The 26,641-nt window shown below is 47.4% G+C and overlaps 1 protein-coding gene across 2 annotated transcripts; it reads right to left on the bottom strand.

The window, feature by feature from the left end:
* Positions 1–90: 90 nt before the first annotated feature.
* Positions 91–26,030, bottom strand: kat6a (K(lysine) acetyltransferase 6A). 2 transcript variants are annotated; one of them, XM_072388491.1, is made up of 17 exons: positions 25,835–26,030; positions 22,903–24,450; positions 13,403–13,511; positions 12,515–12,630; positions 12,034–12,115; positions 11,658–11,772; positions 11,104–11,417; positions 10,837–10,949; positions 9,573–9,688; positions 9,168–9,309; positions 8,287–8,448; positions 7,897–7,990; positions 7,535–7,766; positions 7,044–7,239; positions 6,250–6,942; positions 5,852–6,113; positions 91–5,738 (listed from the first exon to the last, which is right to left on the bottom strand). In XM_072388491.1, the coding sequence occupies exons 2-17, from the start codon at positions 23,656–23,658 to the stop codon at positions 2,401–2,403; spliced, it is 6,840 nt and encodes a 2,279-aa protein (XP_072244592.1). In that variant the 5' UTR covers positions 23,659–24,450; positions 25,835–26,030; the 3' UTR covers positions 91–2,400. The 2 variants fall into 2 exon arrangements, with proteins under 2 accessions (XP_072244592.1, XP_072244593.1); XM_072388492.1 differs by having other exon boundaries at positions 5,852–6,110.
* Positions 26,031–26,641: the final 611 nt, after the last annotated feature.

Raw genomic sequence — 26,641 nt, 5'->3', positions numbered from 1 at the left:
CTCAGCCGCGAACACTTTGTACTAAAGGCTTGCTGCAAAAAATGTGGAGCAACCGAGCAGAAAAACTACTATAGGAAGGAGGAAACATGAGTGGCTCAACATAATTTATTTTCATTTTATGTTAAAATGTACAGAGTTCTTTGAAAGTACTTGCTAAGAAAGAAAAAAAACAAAACAAACGAATAAATGGAAATACATACAGGGACAGAGTAGAGAGCTGAGGTGCGTGAGCGCAAATCAACCTTCACTGTGTGCTCATCTGTCACCCCGGCTCTATTTTGCGCTCTCTCTTAGCATACAACGCAACATGTACAATTACAAAGGATACAAAAAGGGAAGCAATATAAACAGACAAATATACTGAGCTCATTTTTACATGCCTCTTAAATGTAAGGAAATCATCCTATACACACACAAGTAAAAAACAAAAACAAAAGAAAAGAATGCCAAGTGACCTTTAGATATCTTGTAGTCCTTTTTCTTTAAAATAGCATTAATATACTACACAAAGATAGAAAAACTCTAGAGATGAGATGGAATGGAGAGGTTAAAGGCATCTTAAAGTCACTAAAAGTGAGTGGTAATTTTTTTACATTTTCAATTTCATAGTAATTATTACCCAAGAGGCGAGCTAAAAAATATGTCGTTTTTTTTTTCTTGTTGTCGTTTCCTGAAACAGAAGTGAAAAAAATGACAGTACCAATATCAATGTCAGAATTTCCTTTTATATTATAGAAAAACATTTTCTCTACAATAGGTTTCTAAAGTCAAAAAGAGTCAGCTTGTGTCATAAAAGAAAGCTGCCCAGTCTGATAAAATTCAGAAAAGAAACGACAAAAGAAAATAAGTACAGAACAGAACAGTACACAAAGGAAGTATGCATGTCGAGTCTGTAAGAGAACCAAAACCCCTTTTGACTTTGAATACTGGTACATGGAGCAACAAGATCAACTGTTTAAGCCCGCCAGTTGAGCGCCACAACCAACATGACCTCGAACACTTACTCGCCTCAGACCCTGCTTTTATAAGTGAGCCTCCATTCGAGGGCCAAACCATGCACTAGATCGGGCATTTAGGCACACCTTTCATAAAGGCTAACTGTCTGCTGCCGTATGTCTAGTCAATGGGAGTGCAGAAGTTTGTAGAAAGAAAAAAAATAATATATATATTTTTTTTTACAGTTTTAACCAAATACACCATTCGAAAGCAGACTCGTCGACCTGTTTGGGTCACTAACACTTGAGAAAGCACGGCCAGCTATAATAAACCGGCTTTCCTTTGAGCGGTTCAGTGGAAGTTCCACTGTTTGCTCTGCAATCCCTAAACTGCTAAAAAAGGCTGACATTGTACATCATCTGTCTGTGGAGTGTGGACAAAAAGAGCTGAATTTTGTACTTTCCTGAGCTAGCCACTGATTGGCAACAGCTAGTCAGTGTGTGTGTCTGTGTGTGTGTGCTGAATATTGGGAAGTACCAGAATATTTACATCTTAACATGTCATAGTGGCAGAAAACTGTAAAATAATGCTACTTGCTTCATTTATGGATAGATAATAGAGTAACACGCTAGTCTCTCGTGTGTCTTTACCGTGTTTTTGGTACAACACTGTCCATGTGGGAAGACAGAGACTCTGGAAACAGCTCGACACCTCAGATAACCTGAGGCCGGGCGCGCTCTGAGGCTTCCGTGGAACTGTGTGAGGAGCGGTTTGAAGGAGCAGCCTCAGAGATGTTTGGGGGGGTTTTTTTGAGAGTGCATTTCAGAATGCCACACATATAAAGACCAAAGCATATAAGAGGTCAGACTGCACACAAGTATTAAAAAAAAACAATCAACAAAAACGATAACAAAAATAAGATTCAACATCATGTTTAACAAAACAAAACCACAGTCCGCCTACAATGTTTCACCGTCTCTTTTTTTCAAGGTAAGGCTTCCTATATCAATTAAAAGATTGTGTGCATGGTTGAATATATTCAGTTAACCGCTGTTTTTTCATTCAGTCTGAAAGAGCAAGGTAAACCTGTACTGTCTTTCGTTGTCATTTCCTGGTCATTCTCATCCCCTCCGACTCTCCTCCTGCGCCTGTGTGAAGCCACATGAGGGGACTGTGCAGGCCTGGCCCGACGCAGCGTGGCTGAGGTCCATGTACACGTCCAACCCCAACTGCTCCCAAACACAGCCAGCTGGAGGGGGAAGGGGGGGGACATGCCCAAATTAAAAAAAAAGGGACAAAATGACAACACAGAAAACAGGAAACCCAAACAGGCTCTCCGTCTCCAATCACCTGGACTCCCTGGTGCCTGCTGAGGCACTGGATACGGGTACAGGAGTAATGGACATTTAGAGTTCAGTGAGCATCAGCTCTGGCCTCGTGTCTCCTTTTCCAGTTCTTGGCTGCTCATCTACTCATGTACGGTGACTGTTTTGGGACTCCAGCATAGCTGTGATGAGAGGGGCCAGTATACATCATGTTCCCATGGTGATTGGGCTGCATAGGCTGCTGGGGGTAACCCTGCCCTCCCATCATGCCCATCTGCATCTGCATGGGGTACTGCGCTGGCTGATTCATGTAAGCAGGATTGCTGTGATAACCACTGTTCATCATAGGCTGGGGCATTCTGTAGCCAGCTGACATGGCATTCAGAGATGTCATGTTCATGGAATTGTACGGTGCCGGCGTGGGCATGAGGTTTGGCATCATCCCACGCTGCACGGCCAAGGTGCGTGGGGTGCCCTGCATTGCCACAGCCCCGGAGCTGCGGCCATAGAGCTGCTGCTGGTGTGTGGCAGGGGCCAGCTGCTGAGTGGCTTTGGACCGGATGGAAATGTGGCCTTTGACGGTGGTCATCTGGCCCTGCAGCCGCTGCGTGTGTGGTGGTCCCAGACTAATGTTGGTGGTTGGCATGTTGCACTGCAGCTGCAGCGAGCTCAGATTCATGGAGCCAGAGCTAAGGTTAGGAGGCGAGGTCATAGAAGGCTGGCCCTGAGGAAGAGGAGTATGAGGTGAAGGGGCCAGCCCAGGGTTGGAGAGGGAAACACTGGTGGCATAAGAGGTAACAGAGGCAGAATGAGAGTAGGGCATGGCGTGAGGGTCCATGATGGTGTTGGTTAGCTGCTGGAGTTTGGCCAAGCTAAATGTTGCAGAAGGCTGGGGGTAGCCCCCTGTGCCAAAGTCCTGCCCCATCCGCTCATACAGGGTGCGACCCCCTCCTCCGCCTCCACTCTCTGGGATCTCCATGATCATGGGTGTGGAGGCAAAACCATTACCCATGCTGCACTGGGACAGGGCCTGCTGCTGTGGTGGTGGCGGGGCTGAGGGTGGAGGCTGAGGGTTTGGGGCTTGCTGCTGCTGAGGAACCTTTTTTTGGGACTGCGGTTGCTGTTGTTGCTGGTTGGTGCTGGGGGGCCTCTCGATCACACCACAGCTCTGAGGGGACTTAATGCCACAGCTCGGTGTGTTGGAAGGTGGTGGGGGTGGTGGGGGCTGGGGCACAGCACTGCCCACACTACTGGCACCTGGTCCACTGTTGGGCCCTGGTCCTGCTTGCTGAATGAGGCTGCAGCTGCCCATTGCCAGCTGGGATCCTCCATTTCCTGTGGAGGATGAGAGGCTCGGAGCTTGCACATAGGAGCAGCTGTTGGACTGAGAGGATGAGGATGGGGTGGCTGATGTTGAGGAAGAGGACGATGATGATGAAGTTGCAGGAGCTCCTGCAACCACACCAGCTGACATCCCACCTCCATTACCCCCATTCCCTGCTCCGTTGCTCCCTCCACCCATTGTGGAGTCATAGCTGCTGGGGTTGTCGTAGTTCTCTGTAGTGCTTTCTATGCTGCCCAGGTCACTGAAGCCGCTGTCCACAACCTGCTGCGAGTGGTCCGACACCGATGGCACATCCATCATTGGAGATGTCTCCATATTCTGCTGGGAGGGGGCAGACAGAGAGCTGGGATGCTCTGGCGTGATCTGGGTGTAGCCGCCACCGGCACTGCTGCTACTGCCCGCTGACCCAGTGGGACCAGGTGTTCCTCCTCTCTGCCCGGCTGGTGTTGTGTCCACGATGCCCGAGGGCAAGCCCGGACTGTTAACCGAGCGCACAGATTGATTGGGCAGGGGCGGCACCGGGGGATTAGGGAGGGGGCTGCTGTGTTGCGAGGCTCCACACTCTTCCACTAAAGCCAGCGCCTCCTCTTCGGCCTCTCCTGTATGGCTGTAATTCTGCAGGGTGCGGCAGGCGGCGAGGGTCTCCTCACAGTCTTGGTAAGCCCCGTGATGTGGCTGTGGGTCAGTCTCTTCATCCTGGGCTTCCCCCTGTGTCAGGGACTGAACGGCCTGCATGGTCTCCAGGTCCAGCTCATTGGAGTGGTGATGGGGGTGATGCGGGTGATGGTGGCTCAGCTCCTCTTTGAAGTCAGAGTGCTGGTGAGGGTGGGAGTGTGGATGTGTGTGTTGGGGTTCTATCAACAGCGTGACATCTTTGTCTTCCGGGTGCAGAGACTGGAGCTGCATTGGTTCAGAAGAAACAGACATGGCCGTGACCGTTTCAACTGCTGCAGCTGCTGCAGCGGACTCCTCCTGCTCTCTGCGCCGCCGCTCTTCCTGCTGGGGGTCGGCTGAGGAGGGCCGACACTTGGCGTCCTGCACCTCCTCCTCAGCCTCCTCCTCCTCTTCTTCCTCCTCCTGCTTGCTGACGTAGTCCCGGGCCACGCTGTTCTCCATGTCTAAAAAAGGCTCTCCACCTTGGGGTTCTTCTTTAACAGGAGGAGAGTTTGCTTGCGAAGCGGGCTCCTCTTCCTCGTCTTCGTCATCTTCTTCATCGTCAGATTCTTGGCCTTTTCTCTTCTTGCTGCTGTTGCTTTTGTCTTCCAAGTGTCCATCACCTTCATCATCAGCGTCGTGCTCTTCGCTGCGCCTGCTTCCTGAACCAGCCGTGGCCGCTGCTCGTCTGTTGATACTACCGCCTGCACTGCCCATGCTGCCACAGTCTTCTTCATCCCTCTCTTCATCATCATCATCTTCCTCCCTCTCACCCATGTCTACATCCTGAGGCCGAGACGGTGGGGCCCGAGGCCCGGAGTTTGATGAGGAGGAGGGGGATAACAGGGGGCGGGATGGTGGGCGGCTGGGTTTGTCTTCTTCCCAGGCTCTTTCGGTGTCCTCTTCCTCATAGTCTTCCTCCTCTTCATCTGGTTCAGAGGTTGGAGGTGGTTTGGGGGCAGGCTGCGGTGGCTGGTGGAGGGTGCGGTTCTTGGGTGGCCTCCCTCGCCTCTTTGGCACCTTCTGTTCGACAGGTTTGGGGAAGTAGTCGTCCTCTTCGTCCGAGTCTTTCTGTTTGTTTTCTCTGCAGGCTCGCCTGGTGGTGTGATCATCCGTCTGGAGCAGCTGAGGATCTTTGTCCAGCTGCTGCTCCGACAGCCTTTGTCTCTCCTTCTCCTGCCTCTCTGCCTCCTCCTGGGCCCGCTGCAGGTACCAGCTCCGGGGCTTACGGCCAGGCTTCATCTTGATTTTAGGAGGTTGAGGATCCCTGCTTTGGGCCTGGTTGTCTGCAGTCGCTTGCTGGTTAGGCCCACCACCAGGTGGTTTTCCGGGTCCTCGTTTCTTCCAGTGCAGTGGTTTGCGGCTCTTGCCCTTTGGCCAGCCTTTCTTCTTCTTGACTGGGACCTCGGGGGTGGCCAGTGGCATCGATGATGAAGTAGCTGACAGACCAGGTACAGGCTTCAGCACAGGTGTTAGTTCTGAGAAGACAGCAAGACAGACCAGGGTTAGACAGGCTAAACATATACATGTGTTTATACAACCAATCATGAATGAAATTCCCTTGTCTTGCATTCAAAGCCTGCCTGCTTACCATCTTCCTCTGAATCAGTGAGATTGGAGAGGCGGCCCCTCTTGGGTGACGGGTCAGATAACCGCAGGGCAGATCTTGCCGGGGGATAGCGACGCAGCGGGTGGCCCAGCGATGTCTCCTCTTCCAGTCTGGGCATTGGCCTCTCTGAATCCGAGTCCACAAAGGGCTCATCTAACACCTCTGTTGTTTCAGAAATGGTCTCCGTCACCACACTGCTTTGAGGGTGACTGCGCTGGCGAAAACGAGGCCTCTTCAGGGGCTTCTGGGTACAAACACAGATATTGAATTAGGTGTGCCTTTAAAACTCTGCCTAAAATAAAGCCCAGAGTGGCCTTGATTGTTTTTTTCTCACTCCAGCGATCGAAAATTTACAATACCAGCGAACACATTTTTCTTACCTTGCATTTGAGCCCCATGGCTGGCTTGGTGAGGATGGGAGGGGAGCATGCTCTACCCTCTTCGTCATCCTCATCGTCGTCATCCTCGTCCTCTCCACTGCTTTCAAAGAGGCAGCTTTTCCTGAGATCGTTCAACCTGGACATCACAGGAAGCTGTGTGAGGCCCTCTCCCGGCCCTTCTGTGAGCCTGGGCTTAGGGCCTCTCTTTTTCCTGGGGGGCCGCCCTCTTCGTGTTGGGGTTATGGACGGGTGTCTGGCCATGTCGAGCGCGTGAAAGGCTGCAGAGTCTGCTTGTCTGTCTAAGGAGAAAAGGGAGGGTGGGCTGCTGGAAGATGCTGCCATCTTTCCTCCTCCTGTGCTCTCCTCATCGTCATCATCCTCATCTTCCATGGGGCGGATCTTAGGTGGCCGTCCGACCCGTGTGCTGTTCTTTACTTTGCCCCAAGGCCAGTTTTTGGGCGGGCGCCCCCGGGGTCTACGCTCTCCATTTGTTGGTGGAGGGGGTCGCGGTGGCTCTGAGACTGGTGGTGGACAGCGGACAGGAGGGGAAGACGGGGAGCTGTGACTAACGGGAAACCCCAGGAAGCACTTTCTTTCCTCCTCCTCTTCCTCCTCTTCTTCATCTTCGTCGTCCCTCGTCTCTCCTTGCCGTATTTGCCAGGGTACAGGTGGAACCTTGTGACTTGGTTTGATCTATTCACATATAGCAAAATTAAACATAAACAACAGAAATAACTCAATAATTGGAATGTATGACAACAAATTTATCATCTCTACAAATTCAACATATTTACCTCCTTATGATTGTCTTCCTCCAGTTCTTCATCGTCCTCCTCATCGTCATCTCCGTCGGCGTCAGAGACCACGGTGTTTGTGACGATGACCGGTGTCCAGCGGAGACATTCGGGGTCGACCTCCAGCTGCCGTGGCCGTGCCTTCAGGCGTGCCATGTGACTGGCCACCAGCTTCTCCCTTCGCACCAACACAAGTCTGAAGAGACGCGGCAAAAACAAACGTCAGCGTTACGACTGCTTTTTGCAAGAGTGCACAGCGAAGTGTACTGACACCAAAAGGCTCATCACTTTACAAACAAAGTTTCAATTCCCCTGGATTATGGTGGTGGTGTCACAGACTTTGTAGATCACCATGTGGCACAAAAAAAAAAAAACAGCTTTTCGTTAAGTTATTACTGTCAGAGAGGGACAGGCCATTAATATTTCCCCCGGCAGTGGCTGAGCACTGTCTGGCAACAGGCTGTGCAGAAAACTACAAAATAAACACTGACCTGTCTCCTCGCTGCTCCAGCATGTTGAGGCTGTGCAGGGTGGTGGTGATGTCCTGTGGACAGATCCCCGTCAGTTTGCTCAGCTGTCGTATCGCGATCTGCCGGTCTCGGACCTCGTGGAGACACTCCAGAACCACGCTGCGCCAGTAGGCCATGTAGGACAGCCGACCCAGGTCCGATAATGGCTTCTCTGGAGATCCTGGCTGTCCCTCTCGCTTTGACAGTAAGTAGCCTCGAGAGGGGGAAAGAAGAAAGACGCCGTAAGCCAAATATATAACCTTTTAAGGTATTCATCTGTTTATCAAAAAGAAAAAGTGTTAATAGATGTTATAGGTGTGTTTTGTAAATAATGGCGTCCTTACTGAAGTCGATGAGAAAGCGTCCATAGCCCTTGCGCTGGTACTGTGGAAGAATCATGATGCATGATACGTTGTATTTCTGTTGACAGTGCTTCTCCTGGAGAAGAGCAAAATACACACACATTTAACCACAAGTTAAAAAAAACACTGCATATCCATAACACATCATGAGGTAGGCAGAAGGAAGAATGAAATGTCTGCGAGTTTCTCAGAATGCACCAGTGATGCAGACACATAGTCATTTAATCTGACTTTTTTAGATATTTTTCTTGCTACTCATAAGCTTGTTTCAGGAAATCAACAAAAATCACAGATAAAAATGGAGGGAGGGGTGCAAACTCCCGACTGAACGGAGCTTTGATGGGGATCTGCACAGGATGGACAGGTATCCACCTTGGAAAAGTAGCCGACGAGGTGGCAGCCTTTGTTGTCGTTCTGGGTCAGGACATAGAAAAGGAAGGGCTCCACATCATAGTAGAGGGTCTTGTGGTCCAGGAACAGCTTGGCCAACAGACACAGGTTCTGACAGTAGATTGTGCTCACATTTCCATCGACCTGTTGAAGAATTGGTGGAAAAACAACAATCAGTTCACCACACAGAGTTTCTTTTTCTTAAATGGCAAGTGCTTGAGACTCTATAGAGGGAAGAATTATGTGCTTATGGTGCTGCTCAAGAGCAAATGGTGAAGAGGTTCGGGAGGGTTGATCTTCACTGTGTCTCTTGAGACCCTGACAAGTGAGGGGAGGAGAGAAACAATGAGTGGTAGAGAGAGAAAAAGAGGAGGCAGGCTAAGGTTGGCAGAGCGCCAGTTATCTCTGCTCTCCGATGAGCGAGGACAGAGCGGTGGACAACAGACGCTGCGGTGGACACAGCCTGCAGACAACAATCCACTCAATTAACGGGCCACTGTGCAACAAGAACATTTAACTGTACAGAACAGATAAATAACTACTACATTTCTAAAATAGCCATCGATTTCCCTAATGATACAAACAAAAGAATATTCCTCTTTGGCAGGAAGCGATGTCAGTTAATCACCATTGGGAATTGTACTGGTTATCATAAAGTTGGTGGAAAGCAATGGTGCGATTACTCTAAAAACGCTTACACTTTCACTGTGATAAAACGCATTTAGTGGCCCTTAGGAAGACTCAGAAAAACATTTGGAGAGTGTGAGGAATAAAAATCAAACTGAGTGTCGTATAAATCACAATGTAATCTAGCGTCGGTTATTTCAGTCAGTCCCAGCTGCTCTTTCTGAACACCTCCTCACCTCAAACACGGAGACCTCATCCTTCCTGTAGATCTCGTTGGCCGGAGGGTGGAACCAGTTGCACTTCTTCATGTGCTGGTAGAGGATGCTGCGACTCTTCATGTAGCGCAAACAGAACTCACACAAGTAGAGCTTGGGTAGTCTGGGAAGGGAAGAGGAAACAAAATGAAAGGAGAAGTGAGGACGAGTTTTAGCTGTCAGACCGGCAGAACCCTGGTGCATTATTTCACCTGAAACATTTAGGCATGTTTGAAATGAAACAGCCTACCTGGCCCAGACAGGTTACCTGCCAAAGTCGTTACTGTATCTAGCCTTATAAGAGAGCTGGTGGTAATTTCCACACCTACAAGCAGGACTGTGAGTCAGAGCATCATCATTGTGTTTTAATATGTCGTGTTAGCTTACCTGCTGTACTCCTGCGGGTAGGGAGATGAATACCATGTCTGGATTTCAAATTTGCCAAATTCGATAACTGATGGACAGCGCATCTGAGGGTCTGGCGGACCCGTCACCCCGACTTTCTATTAGTGTGAAGATGAAGCGGGAAAGGCAGGGAGAGGTGTAAAAGGTCAAATCTAGGTTTACTTCAAGAGGGATTAGCAAATAATAGTTGAGCTGACAGTTTAGAAACCGGCATTAAGTGGCTTACAACCTTCAACTTGTGGATGACATATGTTCATAAACACACAAACATGGAGGCAGAGGGGCCGGGCCACCTGCTTGCAACACGCAGGAGCTTTGAATGGATCTGAGTCGTGAGAAGGTTTATGACGATCACGCCGTCCTCTCCACAGCTTCTCAGTCTTGATAAAAACTCTTTCAGTTCAGTAACTGCTCTCACACTTCTGTGGGTATTCCGGTCAGGATCTAGACCGTTTTAATATGACTCCCATGATGCTGGCAAAACGCCCACAGTCTGGCCTTGAACATTAAAGGGGTGAATTTATGTTTCCTCTCTTTAAATACTGCCTAACCTGTCAGGACACTGACACTAAATTTTATATAGCTAACTTACACTTGGCAGAGAAGCCATTCACTCCTGGGTATATTTACTCTAACCAGCCCTGCCCTTCCAATCATACAGCAAAGTTTGCAATAAAAGAACGTGAAGTTCAAGCAAATTTCCCACAACAACAGTACAGAGTAATTACCTTGTAGCAAAGCTTTTGTCCTACAATAACCCCTTGAAATTTGCATCAACCGGTCACCTAAAGCCACACCTTTGACCCTAAATGTGTCCTGCATTCATCATTCTGCTCAGGCCAGTTTGCACTGCATCAGTGGTAATGGATGATTTTAATATCCATGCTGAACCACGCAGCTGCTCCATGCCAAATTCATTTCCTTTCTTTTCTGAAACACATAGCTCACTGACTTTTCCACCCACAGAGGTGCGTGCATCCTGTAGAAAAATTCTAGCCAGTGACTTCATCTCTTACAACCCACCAGCTGTTGACTCTGCTCTTTCTGACCACATTCTCATCACCACTGAAACTGAGGTCTGGCTTTACACACCACTGTTACACTCCGGCCTGGCAGCCTCAGTGAGAGCCTCAGTGAGAGCTCAGCTCACTCCCAGGTTCCGGTGCTATTGCGGTCTCACTAACGTTGGCCTCTCTGCTCATTCACCACATTCTACCACTTCCTATTAGTCTCTCAGTCTGTGTACCTGTAGTGCCAGCTCCTGGATGCGTCTGAACAGTTCAATGTCTTTTTCCGTCAGGTTCTCGTGGCCGGGCAGTTTCTCATCCTCGTCACGCCAGTCGCTGCCATCCTGATTTTCTAGGAGTGGGAACAGAGCTGACATGAACGCAAATCCAGCGATGGCCTTTGTACAGCCAGTTGGTTTTGTATAATGATGCCAAATCCAGCAACATTTCAGTATTTTTAATGACAAACCGACTAAAGCAGGATTCTGACGCAGGTTCACCCTTACCTCCCCTGTCATCTCCTTCTTTGCGACTGGATTTCTTTCGAATGCGGCACTGCTGCGAGTAATCCACCACCTCCTGTCGGGCCTTACGGCCCTCTGGTGACGGTGTGAAGAACTTTGTGAGGGCGTCAATAAGGCCCTTGGTCTTGTTGTTGAAGCGCAGGCTGCCATGTGAATGCTCGTCGTCTCCGCGCATCGAAAAGAGCAGCCGATCGTCGCCGGGGTAACCCTCGCAGGAGGAGCTGGAGGAAGAGTTGGCTGAGGTAGAGCGCTTCCGCCGACCTCGCCCTCCCAATTTCTTAAAGGGCCGCCCAGGCCTGTGGAGGAAGTAAGAAGTATGGTTAAGATGGTGAAAAGTGATAATGTTCATGTAGAACCACGATAGCTCTACAAAAACACAGTCAGAAAACAATGATAGTAAGCCTGTGGTGGGGAGTAGATGTTGTAGCTATTAGCTTATTCTCACAGTGGAATAAGCAGCATTTTCATGGTATCTTGTGGCAGCGTTGTATGTGGCTGACCACAGAAGATGTTACTACTTGAAGGAAGCTCAGTACCTGTTCTTGGGCCGCCCCAGTGGTGCATTGTAGCGCCGTTTGATTTGTTCTGCCTTTTCATGTAAAAGCGTCTTTCCCTTTTTCCTGGGTTGGCAGATCTGACAAATCCACATGCCTGGGTAGGAAAGAGAAACGGGATCACACAAGACCGGCTTTAATGCAAATATCAAGGTGTTTTTAACACATCAGCACTTATCACTGACATATCTAAGTTACTCAGGAGAAAGTTTAACCCTTCTACGCCACTAAGATGAGCAAAACAGTAATGTAGGGATCTTAAGAGGTTGAATTTGAAGAAGAAGTTGAATTAGTGGAGGCTACAAGTAGGAAATGGAGAGGTAGGTTATATGTTCAACTGGCATTCTTGTTCATTTACCTTTCGGCATCCGCGTGAGGGGAGGATCACAGCACTCCATGTGGAAGCCCCGGTCACATGAGTCACAGAACAACATGTTGTCCTGCACAGACACAAACAGCTACAGATGAATATCAACAGCATTTCATGGCTTTTAGACTATTAATGAAACCACTAATTCTATTCTTATTAAGTCAGTATGGGTCAGCCAGTGCAGTTAGAGTCCAATAGCATTGATCTACAGCCCTTTGATGATTTTCACACAGTCATGCAAAAGAGTGCATCACTGACACGGCGGCTGTCTCTGTCCTCATCAGACATTTTGGTTGAACACTCCTCTCTTAAAAGAAAAGAGTTAAAACATGCAGAGGCTGACTAGAATAGCTCAATCCCGGGACAACAGATATGTCTATCAGCATCACTGTGTGACACTTAAGTGGAGAGGAGAGTGTTCAGAGATGCCGTCTGCCTGTCAGTTGGCCATGTTTGCTCATCTGCTCACCGCGTTCTTCCCTTGATCCTGACAGCTGCTGCAAGTCTTGCATTCGATGCACTGCCACCACAGAGCCTTGACTCGCGCCGTGAGCTCTGGGGAGAACTTGAGACAGGACGGGTGGCCTGCAGGTAGACACACACACACACACACACACACACAGAGACACACACAGACAGGAAGAAGGACGTCAACATCCCACAGTGTTTTTGCCTTTGCACAGCAGCTCCTCTCTGCTGTCAATTGTGGTGTCAGGTCTTAGCAAGAATTCTACCTTGTGTAGCTCAGAAAACAACAATTCTAGAGAACAATCATGTTGTCCTGAAAAAAGATAAGGCTGCACCAGTAAAAAAGTCTGCCACTTTCAGGCAAACAAAATGGGGATACAAGGCAGAACAATAACACAATAAATAACAGTTCTTAAAAGGAACTTCCAGCTTCCGGAATAATTCACTGCTGGAGAAAAAAAAAGATATTTAAAAAACTGGAAGACATTATGCGGTAGTTACCACTTGTACAGTTAAATGTGGTGAAATTCCAGTTAAAACAATGCTAAAGGCATTGAGAGGCACATGGTTGGTCTATGTGTGGTAGGTAGAGTTAGCTAAAGAGTAATCACTGAAAATCAAATCAATTCAAGTTGAACAAGAGGAGATGGAAGCAGTGAAACTATCAGTTAGAATATAAAGCCTGCAAGCAGTTATCAGTTGTGTGCGTTTAATTAGCAGCTTCCTACAAATTAAACCCAATATAATCTACAACAGGAGTCTATTAAAGTGGGATTTTATTTGGTTTTAGACTGCAGCTGCCTTTATTTGAATAACAGTGAAAATGGAAGAGTGTAACAAAGTGAGCTAGCAAAGTTCAAGCCTCGAATGATCATAAAACAACACTCACCACTGTTGCCACAGTCAGCGCAGGAGATGAGCTCCTCCGGCTTCTTATCGCGATTCTGCTCCTTGGTCCCCAAACAGAAGCTGCAGATGGGGATGGGCTCTGCCACGGGCTGGTGGAGAGACACGGCACAGAGGAGGCAAAGTTGAGCCAACTTAACAGCTTCATTAAAATTAAATCAACACAGAGGCCTTGTGTGTCCTGCCACAGAGATCAACTGTTGCTGTGTATATCAACGAGCTAACAACGGGCTGAAAATGACACAAACGCCACAGAGCATCTCTATGTAAGAACAGAGAGTTTAGGGTAATGAGGAGCATGGGAGCCGCTGTGGTGATCGGGCTTGTATAATTTATGTGTCATGTCATGTTAGCGGCTGCCATTGTGTGTCAATGCCTCTGCTGGCTCCTGTGCCGTTTGATCACCAGCTGGAACTCTGCTCCTCTGCCTGACTGGTTGAGGAGGTTAGCTCCAATCAAGCGTGTCCGTTTTGACACTTGTTCCTGACGCACGCCGTCAGACAGTCAGTTCTGCAGCTGCATAAATCATTTAGTCTCCGATGAGTACATGAACCATGTCAGCCGGTGTGGATTCAAACGTGAAACCAACCAGACTTATCGGGCTGATAGATGTTGAACAGGACGAGCATGTCCACTAAAGCTGGGAGAAAAAACCCAGAAAGAAATAAATCACTACAGGTACACCTCACACTGACAAAAAGCACAAGAGAGGAGGGAAATGGGACTAGCTTTTAAAGTTTCTGGAGCCTAGAAGGCCTGAGGGGAGGTGATGGCTTACTTCTACCTCAGACTACACCACATTCTGTTTACTGAACTCTAATAAGTTGGTTGTGTGTATTGGGAATAAAATGTATGGCCCAAATGTCCAGCATACAATTAGTTAGCCCGAATTATTATTTTCCAATTCTATTCTACTGCTGTGTAGTGATGTGAGACTCAAAACTAATTATCTAAAAACTAATGCAAAGACAAGTGTAAACCACAACTAAGACATATAACCACTGGTTGGGTTTTAGCATACTGTCCTGAATTCAGAACATCGAAGTCTAAAGGAAGCATGCAGACAGACTCTGTAATTAACTCACTTTAGTGGCTGAACATGTCAGGAGAACAAGGAAATGTTCCAAACTATTCAGAAATGCCCATCAAGAAAGGCAGACTACAACATTTCCAAGGCTTGTAATGAAAATGAGCGTCCGTGTGAGAGAAGCTGTGATGACAGGAACTTGGATGGGCTTCATGCCCCCACGGTTCAGATGGGGAACGCTATGTTTACAGCATCTGTCGCCTGACTGCTTCCTCAACCTCAGCTTCACAGCAGAGCAGCAAAGAGAAAGCCACTGGTGAAAACAACCTGCATGACATCTGGGCTGGTGTTTGCCAGCAGCCATATGGGAAGATCAGAAACAAAGCGAAGAAAGCTTCTACTATAATCCGATGACGCTGAGGTCGAGCTTTTAAACATTCCCAACTCTTACATTTGGCCTGAGTCGCACACACTGTGTCCGAGTTTAAAACACCCTGTGGTGACATTCTTTGTGACCACAGCATTATCTGCGAGGTAACGTCCAGCAGGCGGAGGACAGAGTCAAAGATAAATCCAAAGCTTTAAAGCAGCATTATTCTGGAGAGGACAGGACAGAATCCAGGACTCAGTCCAATGAGATCTGTTTTCAGTTCAACTCACTTTGTGTTCAGTGTGATGCCCCAAGTACCAAATTTATTACAGCATTTCTACACACAGGGCTCAAGGCCTTTATTTACTTCAACAACTTAGGACATCAGGCCTCTGTTAGAGGCAGGCCTTTAAATTATATTCTCATTATTCTTAGAACAACTTGTCATGTTTTTCTGCAATGCTTCAAACTATCTGGAACGGTGCATTAAAACATTTGGGCCCCGTTTTCAACCAGAAATGGAAAAAGTTGAACAAACAAAGTAGCAAAGAGGCTAAGAAACTAAAAATCAAAACCCCCTCTTGACTTAACCGGATAAAACTACCCCCCGTTCTTAGCAGGGACTCATGCGGAGCGATTCAAAAATCAAGTATGCAAAGACTTGGACAAGAATTCATACCGGTACGACACGTTTAAACCACGAGTTTATTCCAATGAACTGAACACGTGAAAGTGCTATCAAGTCCTTCCTCTCTTCCTTCCTGCCCAGCCAGTATCAGAGGCCGGCCTCTGTTCATGTCAACTCCACCCACAGCTGTAAAAAGAGGCCAAACTTTAATCAAATCCTTTTTTATGTCGGCAAATACAGTATCCAAAGTGGCAACCCAAGATAAGAAGAAAAGACGGAACGCTTTTATTGGCCTAACAAAGGTCAACCGTTTCTAATGTGTACCAACACATCGAAGTGTGTTGCCTTTTGGGTAAAATCAGCTCAGTATCGGAGTGAATGAATCTTTTTCCAGCGTTCACATTAAATAAGATGACCTTGTATGCAGTTTATCCAATCTGAGGCTGTTTGAGCCCATTTAGTTTCAGTTTCCAATCATTTACTGGGCTGTAGTTTGTGGAACCAACCAACACATCTTTGCTATACTCCATCAAAATTAAGACTCACCTACGATCTGAGAGGAAAACTGGCACGGGTCGATCCAGGATGCCGTAACCCAACGGTGAGCAACTATGCCGAGTAAAAACGAGGACTAATGTTAGTTGGCCATTTATGTTTAGTTGCATTTAAGTACAGAGAAGTTTGCACTTTAAAAACAAAAATGTAAAGTGCAATGTATTTTTCATGGTGAGGCTTTCAGCCCCTGACCTGTGAATGCAACATCTGTGATGTTTCATGCATGTGTTCAGATGTCACATACATTAATATCACCGCTTACTATGAATACGTGGGTGAACAGCTCCAGGTGGTCTTTGGTGGCTCTATCACCAATCTAACTAAACAATAATATTTGTTGAATTCAAAGGATTTTCTGCAGCACAACAGTGGAAATGCATGTCGCTGCAGAGAGCCAGGTAGGCAGGGACAAGAGCTTGATTTATTGGGTTCATTTCCTTCTGACTCAGGCTGCTTCCAGCACTCCCTGCTAACCCTTACCCACCTAACCGAGCACAGCACCTGAGAAAGAAGAGAAAGGAGAAACAAAAAAGGGGATACAGCGAGCGTCAAGGGAAGTAAGAGGTAAACACGGAGGGGAGATAAGCAGAAACACGCAGGGTGCTGAGGGGAAGATAGAGGCTTCCCAGTGAAGAGATGCGAGCATTAGCTTTCTACTATCATGGTTCAAGTTGAATTTTTCCCATTTGCGTTACGATGGGGGGGAAAGCAAATAAGAACAATATAAAAGTGCAATCCAGATGGGTTGCTAATAGACTGAAAAACAAATAATTCCTTCTCCCTATGATGCGAGCGCATTATGAAAGCAGATAATGAGAATGAACAGAACACAGCTACGGTGTGCAAAACAAAGTCAGTGACGAGAAATGGAAGCCAGCAACGAGAGGAAAGAGAAAGGAGGAGGAGAGGAGTGCGAGAAAAAAAAAAGACAGCGAGGACAAAAATAACAATCCAGAGGGCAAGAGAGGGAAGGAGATGGAAAGAGTAAAGAGGGAGAAAATCTGCAGCCGCAGTCCTCTGAGCAGCCTGCCTGAGAACAACACCTCAATCATTCCTGACGCTTAACCCCTTCCCCGCTGGAGGAGGTCAACTGCTCCCACTTGCACTGTGAGCACTCGAACAAACACAAGCTGGAAGCGAGTGAGTGTCTCCTTTCACACGGACACACACACCTTGTATAGAGACCCAGGCAACAATCGGGCTTCAGTTACTGGCTGCCACTATAAATTAATCCCCAGCAGATACTAAAAAATGAAAAGCTAATCCTCTTTCTATGACAGGGATATTGGAACTGCACAACACGATCCGCACATTCCTCCTGTGAGCTGTTCTTCCCACCCATTTCAGCCTTTTCCACCTCAGCCTGCGCTCGTTGCCAAGAGCACTGTTACACCACAGCAACGCTGTCGAAATTTCTCACATCGACTTACTGTTTGAATTAAGTGTCATGGCCGACATTTCACTCGAGGCGTATGTGTGTGTGTGTGTGTAGATCTATTCTAAGACAGTGTATGCATGTTTTGGCATGAGCTAATCCTTTTTCTCCAATATTTAAGATTTCCAGGAACATAATTCTTGATAAAGACAGAGAGACACGCCTGTTGCAACATGCTGCACTGAGTGGGAAACCTTAAAATGCACTATACACTATAACAGCATGCAAACCTGTCTTACAGGTAACAGCTTTCTCAAAAATACACACCCAAACAGAAAGGGACGGCCGTAAACACTCTGTCTGACCCAGCTGACACACCCACCTGTGTTTTATGGATCATTTAAGGACAGTATAGTCAAACCTAAATCTCAAATCCTGCAGCACTGAGCTAGTTTTGTTTTTAAATGTTCTAAATGACTTCTTCACGAGACACGATGCATTATTTGAGAACCTGCAGGTGGAAAACAAGTGATGGCACCCTTGTTTACTCTTTCTATGCAGACTTCCCTTATCCAAAAAACAGAGGACAGAAGAGTGAGACAGGAAGGAGAGAACAATGGAGGAAGGACAACAGGAGAGGGAAAAACAGGGGAGGAGGGGAGAGGAAAAGAATCTGGCAATGGGAGAAGAGAGAGAAAGAAAAGCATTGCTGCTGTCCTTGTCTCCTCTCAAGTCAAGGATCTCATTAACATGGGAGCCCAAGCTCAGCACGGTCTATGGTCATCACCACCTCCAACACAAACTCATTGATCAACTGTTGTGAGAAATGACGAGCAAACACAGACAACTCACGAACACACATGCCAAAAATCATTCGATGATCAGAACTATTCCAGCTACGAGACACACCCTGAGGTGGCATCCCCCCCAATTACACACACAGATGCACTACGGACATCAGCTGAGTAAAGAGCTCAAATCTGAAAGTCCTACAGCGCCACATGCCAGGGATCGGCTCGAAAATGACCCTTTTACAACTTCACGTGACATGTGAAGCAGTGTGTAGAAGACCCCGTTTTGTGGCAGAGCGCCCTGCCTCCAGTCGAGCGCTTCCCTTGATTTGAAAAAAAGGAGGTTAGTGACGGCGCACAAAGCTAAATCACAGCATCAAACGGAGAGGGGCTGGCCGCTCTCCAGCCATCACTTCCACAGCTGCTCAACACATTGGCTCCATTTGCAGAGTGGTGAGGTTAGCCGTACGCAAGACCTCGCACAGCTCCGCTCCCCGTGCCAAATGCCACTCACATCACAATCACTGGATAGTGAGCTCAAGGTAACGGCTCCCCCCTGGGCCATAACATCATTTCTAATGTGGCTTCTATAGACTCATGGCCAGCTGCATCTTTACCCGATGGTTCTTCTGCTGTTTGTCGGGTCGTACTGGCAGACCTCTGCTGAGGCTTCACTCTGGTGCAGTACTGGAATTGCAGAAACACGTGCTTGGTCATTCTGAAGGACCAGTGTGTGAGGAATTGTATTGGATAACGTAAAATCATAATTTTTACTTTCAAATCAATTCGTTGTTTCCAATCGACGTCGATTAAAAAACACCCATAACATCTGTCACATGCTCGAATTATCAACCTTTTTTTAATTGACCAACTGGGGATATCATATCTATCAAGATATTTTGTCCTAGATACCAAATGACTGAATCATTTTAGACTGGCCATACCAAATCTCTATCAAATAGTTGCATTTTCCTACAGCAAACAGTCGTAAATCACACACATTAAATGCTTTAAACTTATCCAAACATAATGCAACATTTGCATAAATGAAAAGGACTCCCAACAAATTCAATAAACTAAAAAATATTCTAGAAAAAAATAAACATTTTAGGCAAAAAAAAAAAAAAAAAAAAAAAAAACTACAAAAATAACCAGCTTCCCTAACAAATCATTAACCCGGCACTTCCAGTATGAGTCAGGTGAGCTACCTCTTTAAACAAGCAAAATCCCAACAGTTTTTTCATGTCTCGGCTGCTGCGTGCTGCTAATCGTCAAACAAGAACTGAGTTTATGGGAGCAACAAAGCATGAGGTTAAGGCATCAAAGGGTCGTAGGAGCCATTAGCTGGAAACTCTAATAACAGTCCACTGAGGCCAGAGCTCCTGCAAAGTGAAAACAGTTGATGGCTGTCGAGAAAATGGAATGCAGAAACAAAGAGTTTCTATCCCTACGAGTGTGAAGTCTGAAATCAAAGAAGCGCTGACAAGAGACCAGGGGAAACCATTTCATGGTATCCAACTTAGTCATTTCCCACTCTTCCTGTGATGCGGCACAAAGCCTGGCAATGATTCCATCCATCCGGTGAACAGACACAAGCTTGTCACGAGACCACATAAGATGATGAGGCAGCCATGGGGAAATGAGAAATAAAAAAAAATCCAAAAGCCCCACCTAAAATACAATGTACAATCAGAGGCTGAGGGAGTTCTGCACGCTCTGTCCACTGACTGTGAAGTGTTCAGTCTTTGCCTTCAGCAGCCATAAGCTGTGTTGTCGAGTGTGTAAAGTTAAATACAGGTGAGGCGGCTCCTTAAGCATCAGATGAAAAATGCTAACATGAGCCAAACCTGTTAAGAGGTCAGTGGGACATTTTGGAGGGAAGTCACCACAACACAGAGAACGTGTTGGGTCGCTTTTTTCACACGTCCTCGCCGTGACACTGCCCGACTACGCCGAGAACTCTGGTTCACCCCGCTCCAGCTGTTGGAGAGAGGGCAACTGGCGGGCAAGAAGATTGCTTTTACCTATTATGATTGGATTAACATCACACACACACCAACACACTCAACTATATAACCACATACACGTACACAAAAAAAAAGCATGTTTAGCCCATCCCACCTAATGGCTGTAGCTCCATAGTGCTAAGGGGCGCTCAGGGAGGCAATGAGGTTTACCATCTATATATCCATGACCCCTTGTTGACTTCACTCCACCATTCACCTCCCCCTTCGTGACCTGGCCATGGTACCCTATTAGGGGGAAAGGAGGGAGACAGACAGCCAGAAATAGGGATCTCTTTTGAATGGAGCGCCCTGATGCAACCATCAGTGCACTGAGTACACAAATCTCCCTGCAAATGGGGTCATTGCTAGTGCTTAGCCATTTGTTTTGACCCCCCCCATCACCACACACACACACATCACCCTCCCCTTTCCTTGGGAAATCATAAACGTTAGCAATCATACCGGGCAATACAGCAGTGATGCGCTGGTAGAAAAGCACTGAGCACAACACAGTGATTATGCAACACCCATCTTGGCCTCTCTTACACACGGTTTCATATCTCTGATGCATATGCCACTTGAAGCGACGCAGACTAACATACATCAAGGGCACGCCAACGCAAAAGCACACATGATCATGCAGCTACAGAACTACTGTCTCCGGGAAGGATACATCAAAGCACCAACAGAAAAACAGAAAATAAAGGCAGCAAAGCACTGAACGCAGGACTGTGTTATTGTTAAACACAAATGTTGACTTCCTCACTGCTGCAGCTGCTTCTTCAAGGCCCGTCAAGCCTTGCCAGAAATCACCGAAACCTCACTATCCACAGCAAAGCATTTCATTTATAGTTTCAGACTGCCTTGTATTTTTGGCTCCATCATTTGCAAAGAAAAATCCACTATACTGTACTATAGAAATCATTTGCGAGCTCTATGATGCATTACTAACCAACATAAACACAAGGAGCCACCAAAATAGGAAAATGGGCAGCTGAGTCAGAGAGGAGGAAGTTGATCTCCGTTCGTCTTAAGAGCCGAGACATCAGCAGCCAAGCAGGTCACTGTGTTAGGCTCCAGTGACTGGCAGCTTACTTTGGAGGGTAATCCTACTCTGTGCGTATATGTGTGACTATAAGCATCTTTACCAGAAAACCCTTAGACTAACCCCTCCTACAGGACCCAGACAAAGCTTGCAATGAGTCAAAAGCGTGATTAGGAACAGCCTTGTGTCTCCCAGCTGTAATGGCAGCATAATGACATATGCCCACACAATGGGCTGCTTGGCTTACAGGTAGAGCTATGTTCCGTTTGAGAGAAAACATATTTTAAATGTCCTGCACGTATCTGAAGATATTTTATGGCATGTAAACCAACGTTTCTATGATATTGGCTCCCAATTCAAGTTTATACGCAAGTTTCCTCCTCAGCAGGCAACGTTATGGGCTCGTGTGTGTACATGTCTCTGAACCTTACAACTAGGGGTTAGCAGACGGCTGCTCCCTGTGATCAGGTTACCGAGGTGGGTGTGTTCCCTCTCTCCTCTGTCGCCTGCATGTCTGCGTCTCCCTCTCTTTCTGTTTCCCTCACTTTCCTCTCATGGTATGTCTCTGCCTCTCTGCGTCTTTCTGGTTACAGAAGCCTAAGGTTTGCGTCATGCAGGCCTCTCCCTCTGGCACCGCTACAGACCAACTCTCTCCTGCTTGTCTATGTTCCTTCCCTTGCCTCGTTTCCTTTCTTTATTCTTCCCATCTCCTGACAGGGAGCAGCCCTGCAGCTGGTCCCCACTCCCTGCAGGAGGCTGGGAGCCATATGACTATCACCCCTGACCCACTCCTCATCCTGCACTGCTGATACTGACCCGACAGCCACCCACCCAGCATCATGCCAGTATAGTGCATGCCTGGACCACAGCAAACACATCTACGTTTCTATCTGTCACACCTTACAAATCAAGCCAGCATAGCAGCACAAGACCCGCATGGTGGAGACGATTAGGCCTTTCTAATGTGTATCTGACCCCAGAGTTTATCCCTCCCAAACACTGACACCTTAAACACAAGGAGCACGCGCAGAAATCTGTGGAAAGATGCTGCTGTATACCCAATTCTCAGACATTTCTAAAAAACAAACTCAGCAATATGCCAACTGTGAACTAAAAAACACTGGAGGAAAATTCAAGTGCGCCATTTACCCAGTCAAAGACCTTACTATCCTGGAGTAATTACAGTGCAAGACGCGAGGAGGGTGGAGGGGGGCATGACCAACTGGAACAAGAAGAGAAAACACACAGCCGCCGTTTCAGGCATTCAGTGGTGTGAGACTTTTCTTGACTTTCACAGATCATGCTCACTTTCTCTTTGCTGTTCCAAAAGGGTTGACTGAGATGCATGTGAGACTTGATTTCTTGTCACAACAACCTCAGCTACTGTTAGTTCAACAGGATATCCGTGGCTCTATCAGAATAATCTGACGCCAGCAGACAACAGAGCTTTACACCCATTAAGCTCCTTCTATCAGCTTAACCTCAGCTAAACAATCAGCAACGCTTGTTTTTGTTTTATATTAACATCCAGAATATAAATCACAAACACGACGTGCCACATTGTACAAGCAGAGCTCATCATAAGGGCGACATGTTGCTCACCCGTTTACTGTGTTTTAGCAGTGTGTCTAGGTTTGCAGTGCACACACACAGTGTTACACCTTGTTGGTGGTACAGGCATATTACCTTGTCTTTCTCGTGTGCCAGCAACCGGACAGGCGGCAGTGATTCCAGAGATACAGTCCTGGTTCCGTCATCCTGGGAGCTGCTTCGGCTGATTAGTTGGAAATGTGGACCCTGCTTGGCCACGCGACCGTGGGCGACAGCCCTCTTCAGGGCTACCCTTAGCTGCTGGTGGAAGAGGCCGGGCCCCATAGAACCACTGCCAGACAGGTAGGCTGCGACATCAGCCTGACACTTGAGGAAGCGCTCAATGTTCTTTAAACTGGAGCCACCGGGCTCATGGAGCCCTTCCAGCGCCCGCTTGATCAACTTGTTCCAATCAAGTCCTGGTTTCTTCCCTGAATGGGAGTGAGATGTACCACCGCTGCTGCTGGTGCCGCTGCTACCAACACCAACACCACCACCACCACCGCTGCTGCTGCTGCTTCCTCCTCCTCCTCCTCCACCTCCACCTCCTCCTCCTACACCTGATGCTGCCCCTCCTCCAGAGCTGCTACCACCTTTGGACTTTGGCAGAGCCAAGCGCCCAGGGTTGTCTGGGTCTTTGTAGGAGTTAAGACCCTTGTTGGTGACCTTTAGTATGGTACCATCCTTGACACTGAGCTCGAGCTGCTCCAGAACAGTTTTACGGTCCAGACCGTGCGACATGGAAACGGCATTGCAAATACGTTCCTCTGATGGTCGCTGCTTCTGCTTCTTCACTTTCTTGATGGCCTCGAGGATCCATTGGGTGTAAACTGGGTTTGCCAACTTCACCATAGCTGCGGTCTGAGTGGGTGCAGCAGCCCTGAGGCCTCACTGCAAGGACCACACACAAAAAAATTAGAACTGTGAGCCGAGGAAAAACCTGGCCTGCGCCGTAGCGCCACCGCCTCCTCCTCCTTTTTGCCCTCTACCTGCTTACTATCCCTTGTCCTGGGGTCGCACTGAGAGTCCCTCAGGAGCTGAGAATGAGCAACACGGAAAAGAGCAGCTGATCATAGCACAATCCCCCTGAGCAAACCCTCCACCCAGTAAAATCTAGTCCACCCACCACCCACTCCCAGCCAGGTAAAGGTCCCTGGTGAGATGTAGTGGGAGTGGAGCAAGTAGCAGGTCTGTCCTGCAGCACAGAACACAGGGTACAGCAGATCTTGAAGAGAAGAGGGCTTTAAAATGTTTAAAAAAAAAAAAAAAAAGGATGTTGTCCACTAATACAGTTGGGGAAGAAAAAAAAAAAAGAGGAAAAAAAACTGCTCAGCCAAGTTCCCGCCACTGGTAACAAAGTCTCTTCTTAGAGCGAGTCGCGAGAGGTGTTAGTCTCCAGAACATATAATTAGTGTTTCAATGCATCTGATGTTGAGAATACAGCAAACATGTCTTGATGGATTATAACATTCCAGACGACAAGGATTTTACTCCACATCCACGTCCTCTTGTCTCCACTTGTTCTTTTCCACAGTCTCTTTCTTTTCCAGCGATGAGGGATTCTCAGCTTTGGGACGGAACAGATATCTCAGCCCAGGGAGCAGCTGGGGCTGATCACCTTCATGCCCACAGCACAGACAAAAACTATATCAAAAACACACAAACACATAGAAAATTGTTAGAAGAGTCTTAAAAGGAAAAGAAAAAACATTCTGAGGCAGCAGTTGTTTGACAAGAATACAGTTAAGTCCTCAAATAGCTCATAACTAGTGAGGCACAGATAACCTTACACGGGGTTAGGCTTTCACAGCAAACAGCATCTCCAGAAAATGCCTCGACTCAGACATAAACAAACCCACCACAAAATAATCCGGACATCAGAAAAAGGAGAAAGCTCTGTTCTGATACCTGTTGGCACTAATACACTAGATGTTAAATAAAAAGCTATGCACTCCGTCGTTTCATGTAAATAACTGACAAAAAAGCCTGTACAGGTAGTTAACAAATAGGACCATAACTTCAAGTGGAAAGAAAAAAAAACAATCACGCCTCACAACATCATACATCTTTGTGGTGCATCAACGAAATAAACACTAGTATCCTGAAAACTGTACCACCAGTTTGACAACCTGCCCAGCTGAGCTGAAAACGTAAACATGATGTAGTGAATGTACATACTGTTAGCAAACATTAGCTCAGAGGCTAGCTAAAAAAATTAAACCCAGTCAAATGTCGTATTGTAATCTTATCTACTGGCGTACATGTATGCCTATGCGTATTATATTAGGCTAACAGCAATAACTTCCCGCTAACTGGTGTTGTTTAGGAGGCTAACCTTGTGAACTAGCCAATGAGCTAACGTTACGACTCTGTTACTAACGTTACTCGCTAACTCAAAACGTAAACAGCATGTAACGAGAGGTTAGCAGCGCTCCAGCACAAAAATACAACATTTCCCCATTCGGCCGATTTTTCCCGACAAAACAAAACATCACAGCGCATCAAAAATGGCGAATAATCTCATTCTGAATGTCATACTGATTTTAACGTGCCATCCGCGGCCTTGTAAAATGCACAATGCAACTTGCAGACGGCCATCTCGGCTAGCGGGCAAGTGCAAAATTGAAGATATCTCAGCGGCGGATTCTGCAGCATTACATGTTCTGCGGCCTAGTTCTCGGTGTTCAGCATGGGCGAGGAGCCTCTGCCCGCTCAGATGTATTCCTGCAAGCGGTCCACACCTCACCGACTTCCTCCCTTCATCAACCGCCCTCCTATGTCGCTTCAGCCTACGGTGCGGTGAAGACAAGGCCGCCAGAGCGGAGTAGCTAGGCCTCGGCTCCCCCCTCCATGCCCCCCACCCACCTCCGCGATCACCATCCCTCCGTACCCCTCTCTCCCGCTACCTCTCGCGGTTCCCCAGAAAGCTAGAGCTGGTCCGGTTCTGGTTTCTGAGGTAAGCCCGGGTAAATCGAACAGAGGAAAAAAAAATCTCCGTTGCTCCCATAAGACTTCCGCTGCTACTCACCGGAATTTCGGTTCGAGCCGACGTGAAGAAGGTGCCAGAACCATGCGAAACGAAGACAACAACAAGGCTAAAAATGCAGCCAGAGACCAGTGGCTCTGGAGCCGACGCCATTTTTGAGTGAAACAGGAGCACGGCTGGTGGGGGAGGGGGGAACACTGAACCGTCAGGCAGGGCCAAGGGACCGTCTGAGTGGTGCGAGAGAAGATCCAGGGGAAGAAAAATTCACTGCAAGGCGCGGGGGCGGCGGCGGCGTGCTGTTGCTATGAGAGGGGTGTGAATATTGCTTGAGCACATGAAATGGAAGAAAGGGACAGATGGTGGCGGTGTTGGAGGAAGAACAAAATAAAAAATAAAAAGAGAGGATAGGTGTTCTCGCTTTCTCTGCTGTGCGACAGCTACACAGAAGATGCAAGGGAACGTCTGCATTTTGCCCAGAAGTTGTATAAGGAAAAAAAATCAAAGCCAATGAGCATGCCTATATGTTAGAGGGTATTTAAAGATCAAAGTGAGACACTCTTACTCTTACACATCCCCACAGCAGTCTATTGTTCTGTAGTAGCTGTGTTTTTTAAACTGAAACTGATAAGTGGTCCACAGAGATGATCAGATGTTGCAGTGAGTAGCTCTGTGTATTACTGTACGTGAGAAAGCATGTGGCTCTCTGCCTATGCAGAGTTGTTTGCTCATGCATTGCTCATCTGGCTGTGAAAAAGAATCATCTCTCCGAGAAATAAAATCATGTGGGCTAACTGCAGCCAATCCACCTTGGTGCATCTGATTTAACAACAGCTGGATCCAACACCCTTT

This window comes from Leuresthes tenuis, unplaced genomic scaffold (genome assembly GCF_036924035.1).
Source record: "Leuresthes tenuis unplaced genomic scaffold, fLeuTen1.0.hap1 SCAF_6, whole genome shotgun sequence".
In the NCBI taxonomy this organism is placed as follows: domain Eukaryota; kingdom Metazoa; phylum Chordata; class Actinopteri; order Atheriniformes; family Atherinopsidae; genus Leuresthes; species Leuresthes tenuis.
The sequence above is the reverse complement of the archived record's forward strand: the minus strand, read 5'-3'. Positions and strand labels throughout refer to the sequence as shown.

What these genes read in the sequence shown, in the direction of transcription:
- kat6a (XM_072388491.1), bottom strand. Translation starts at nt 23,658, where the DNA reads ATGGTGAAGTTGGCAAACCCAGTTTACACCCAATGGATCCTCGAGGCC. An exon ending in TGGCACACGAGAAAGACAAG is followed by an intron (nt 13,512 to 22,902) that starts GTAATATGCCTG and finishes TCTCTCCACCAG; the next exon opens with CCCGTGGCAGAGCCCATCCC. An exon ending in ATGAGGTCTCCGTGTTTGAG is followed by an intron (nt 8,449 to 9,167) that starts GTGAGGAGGTGT and finishes ATTCTTCAACAG; the next exon opens with GTCGATGGAAATGTGAGCAC.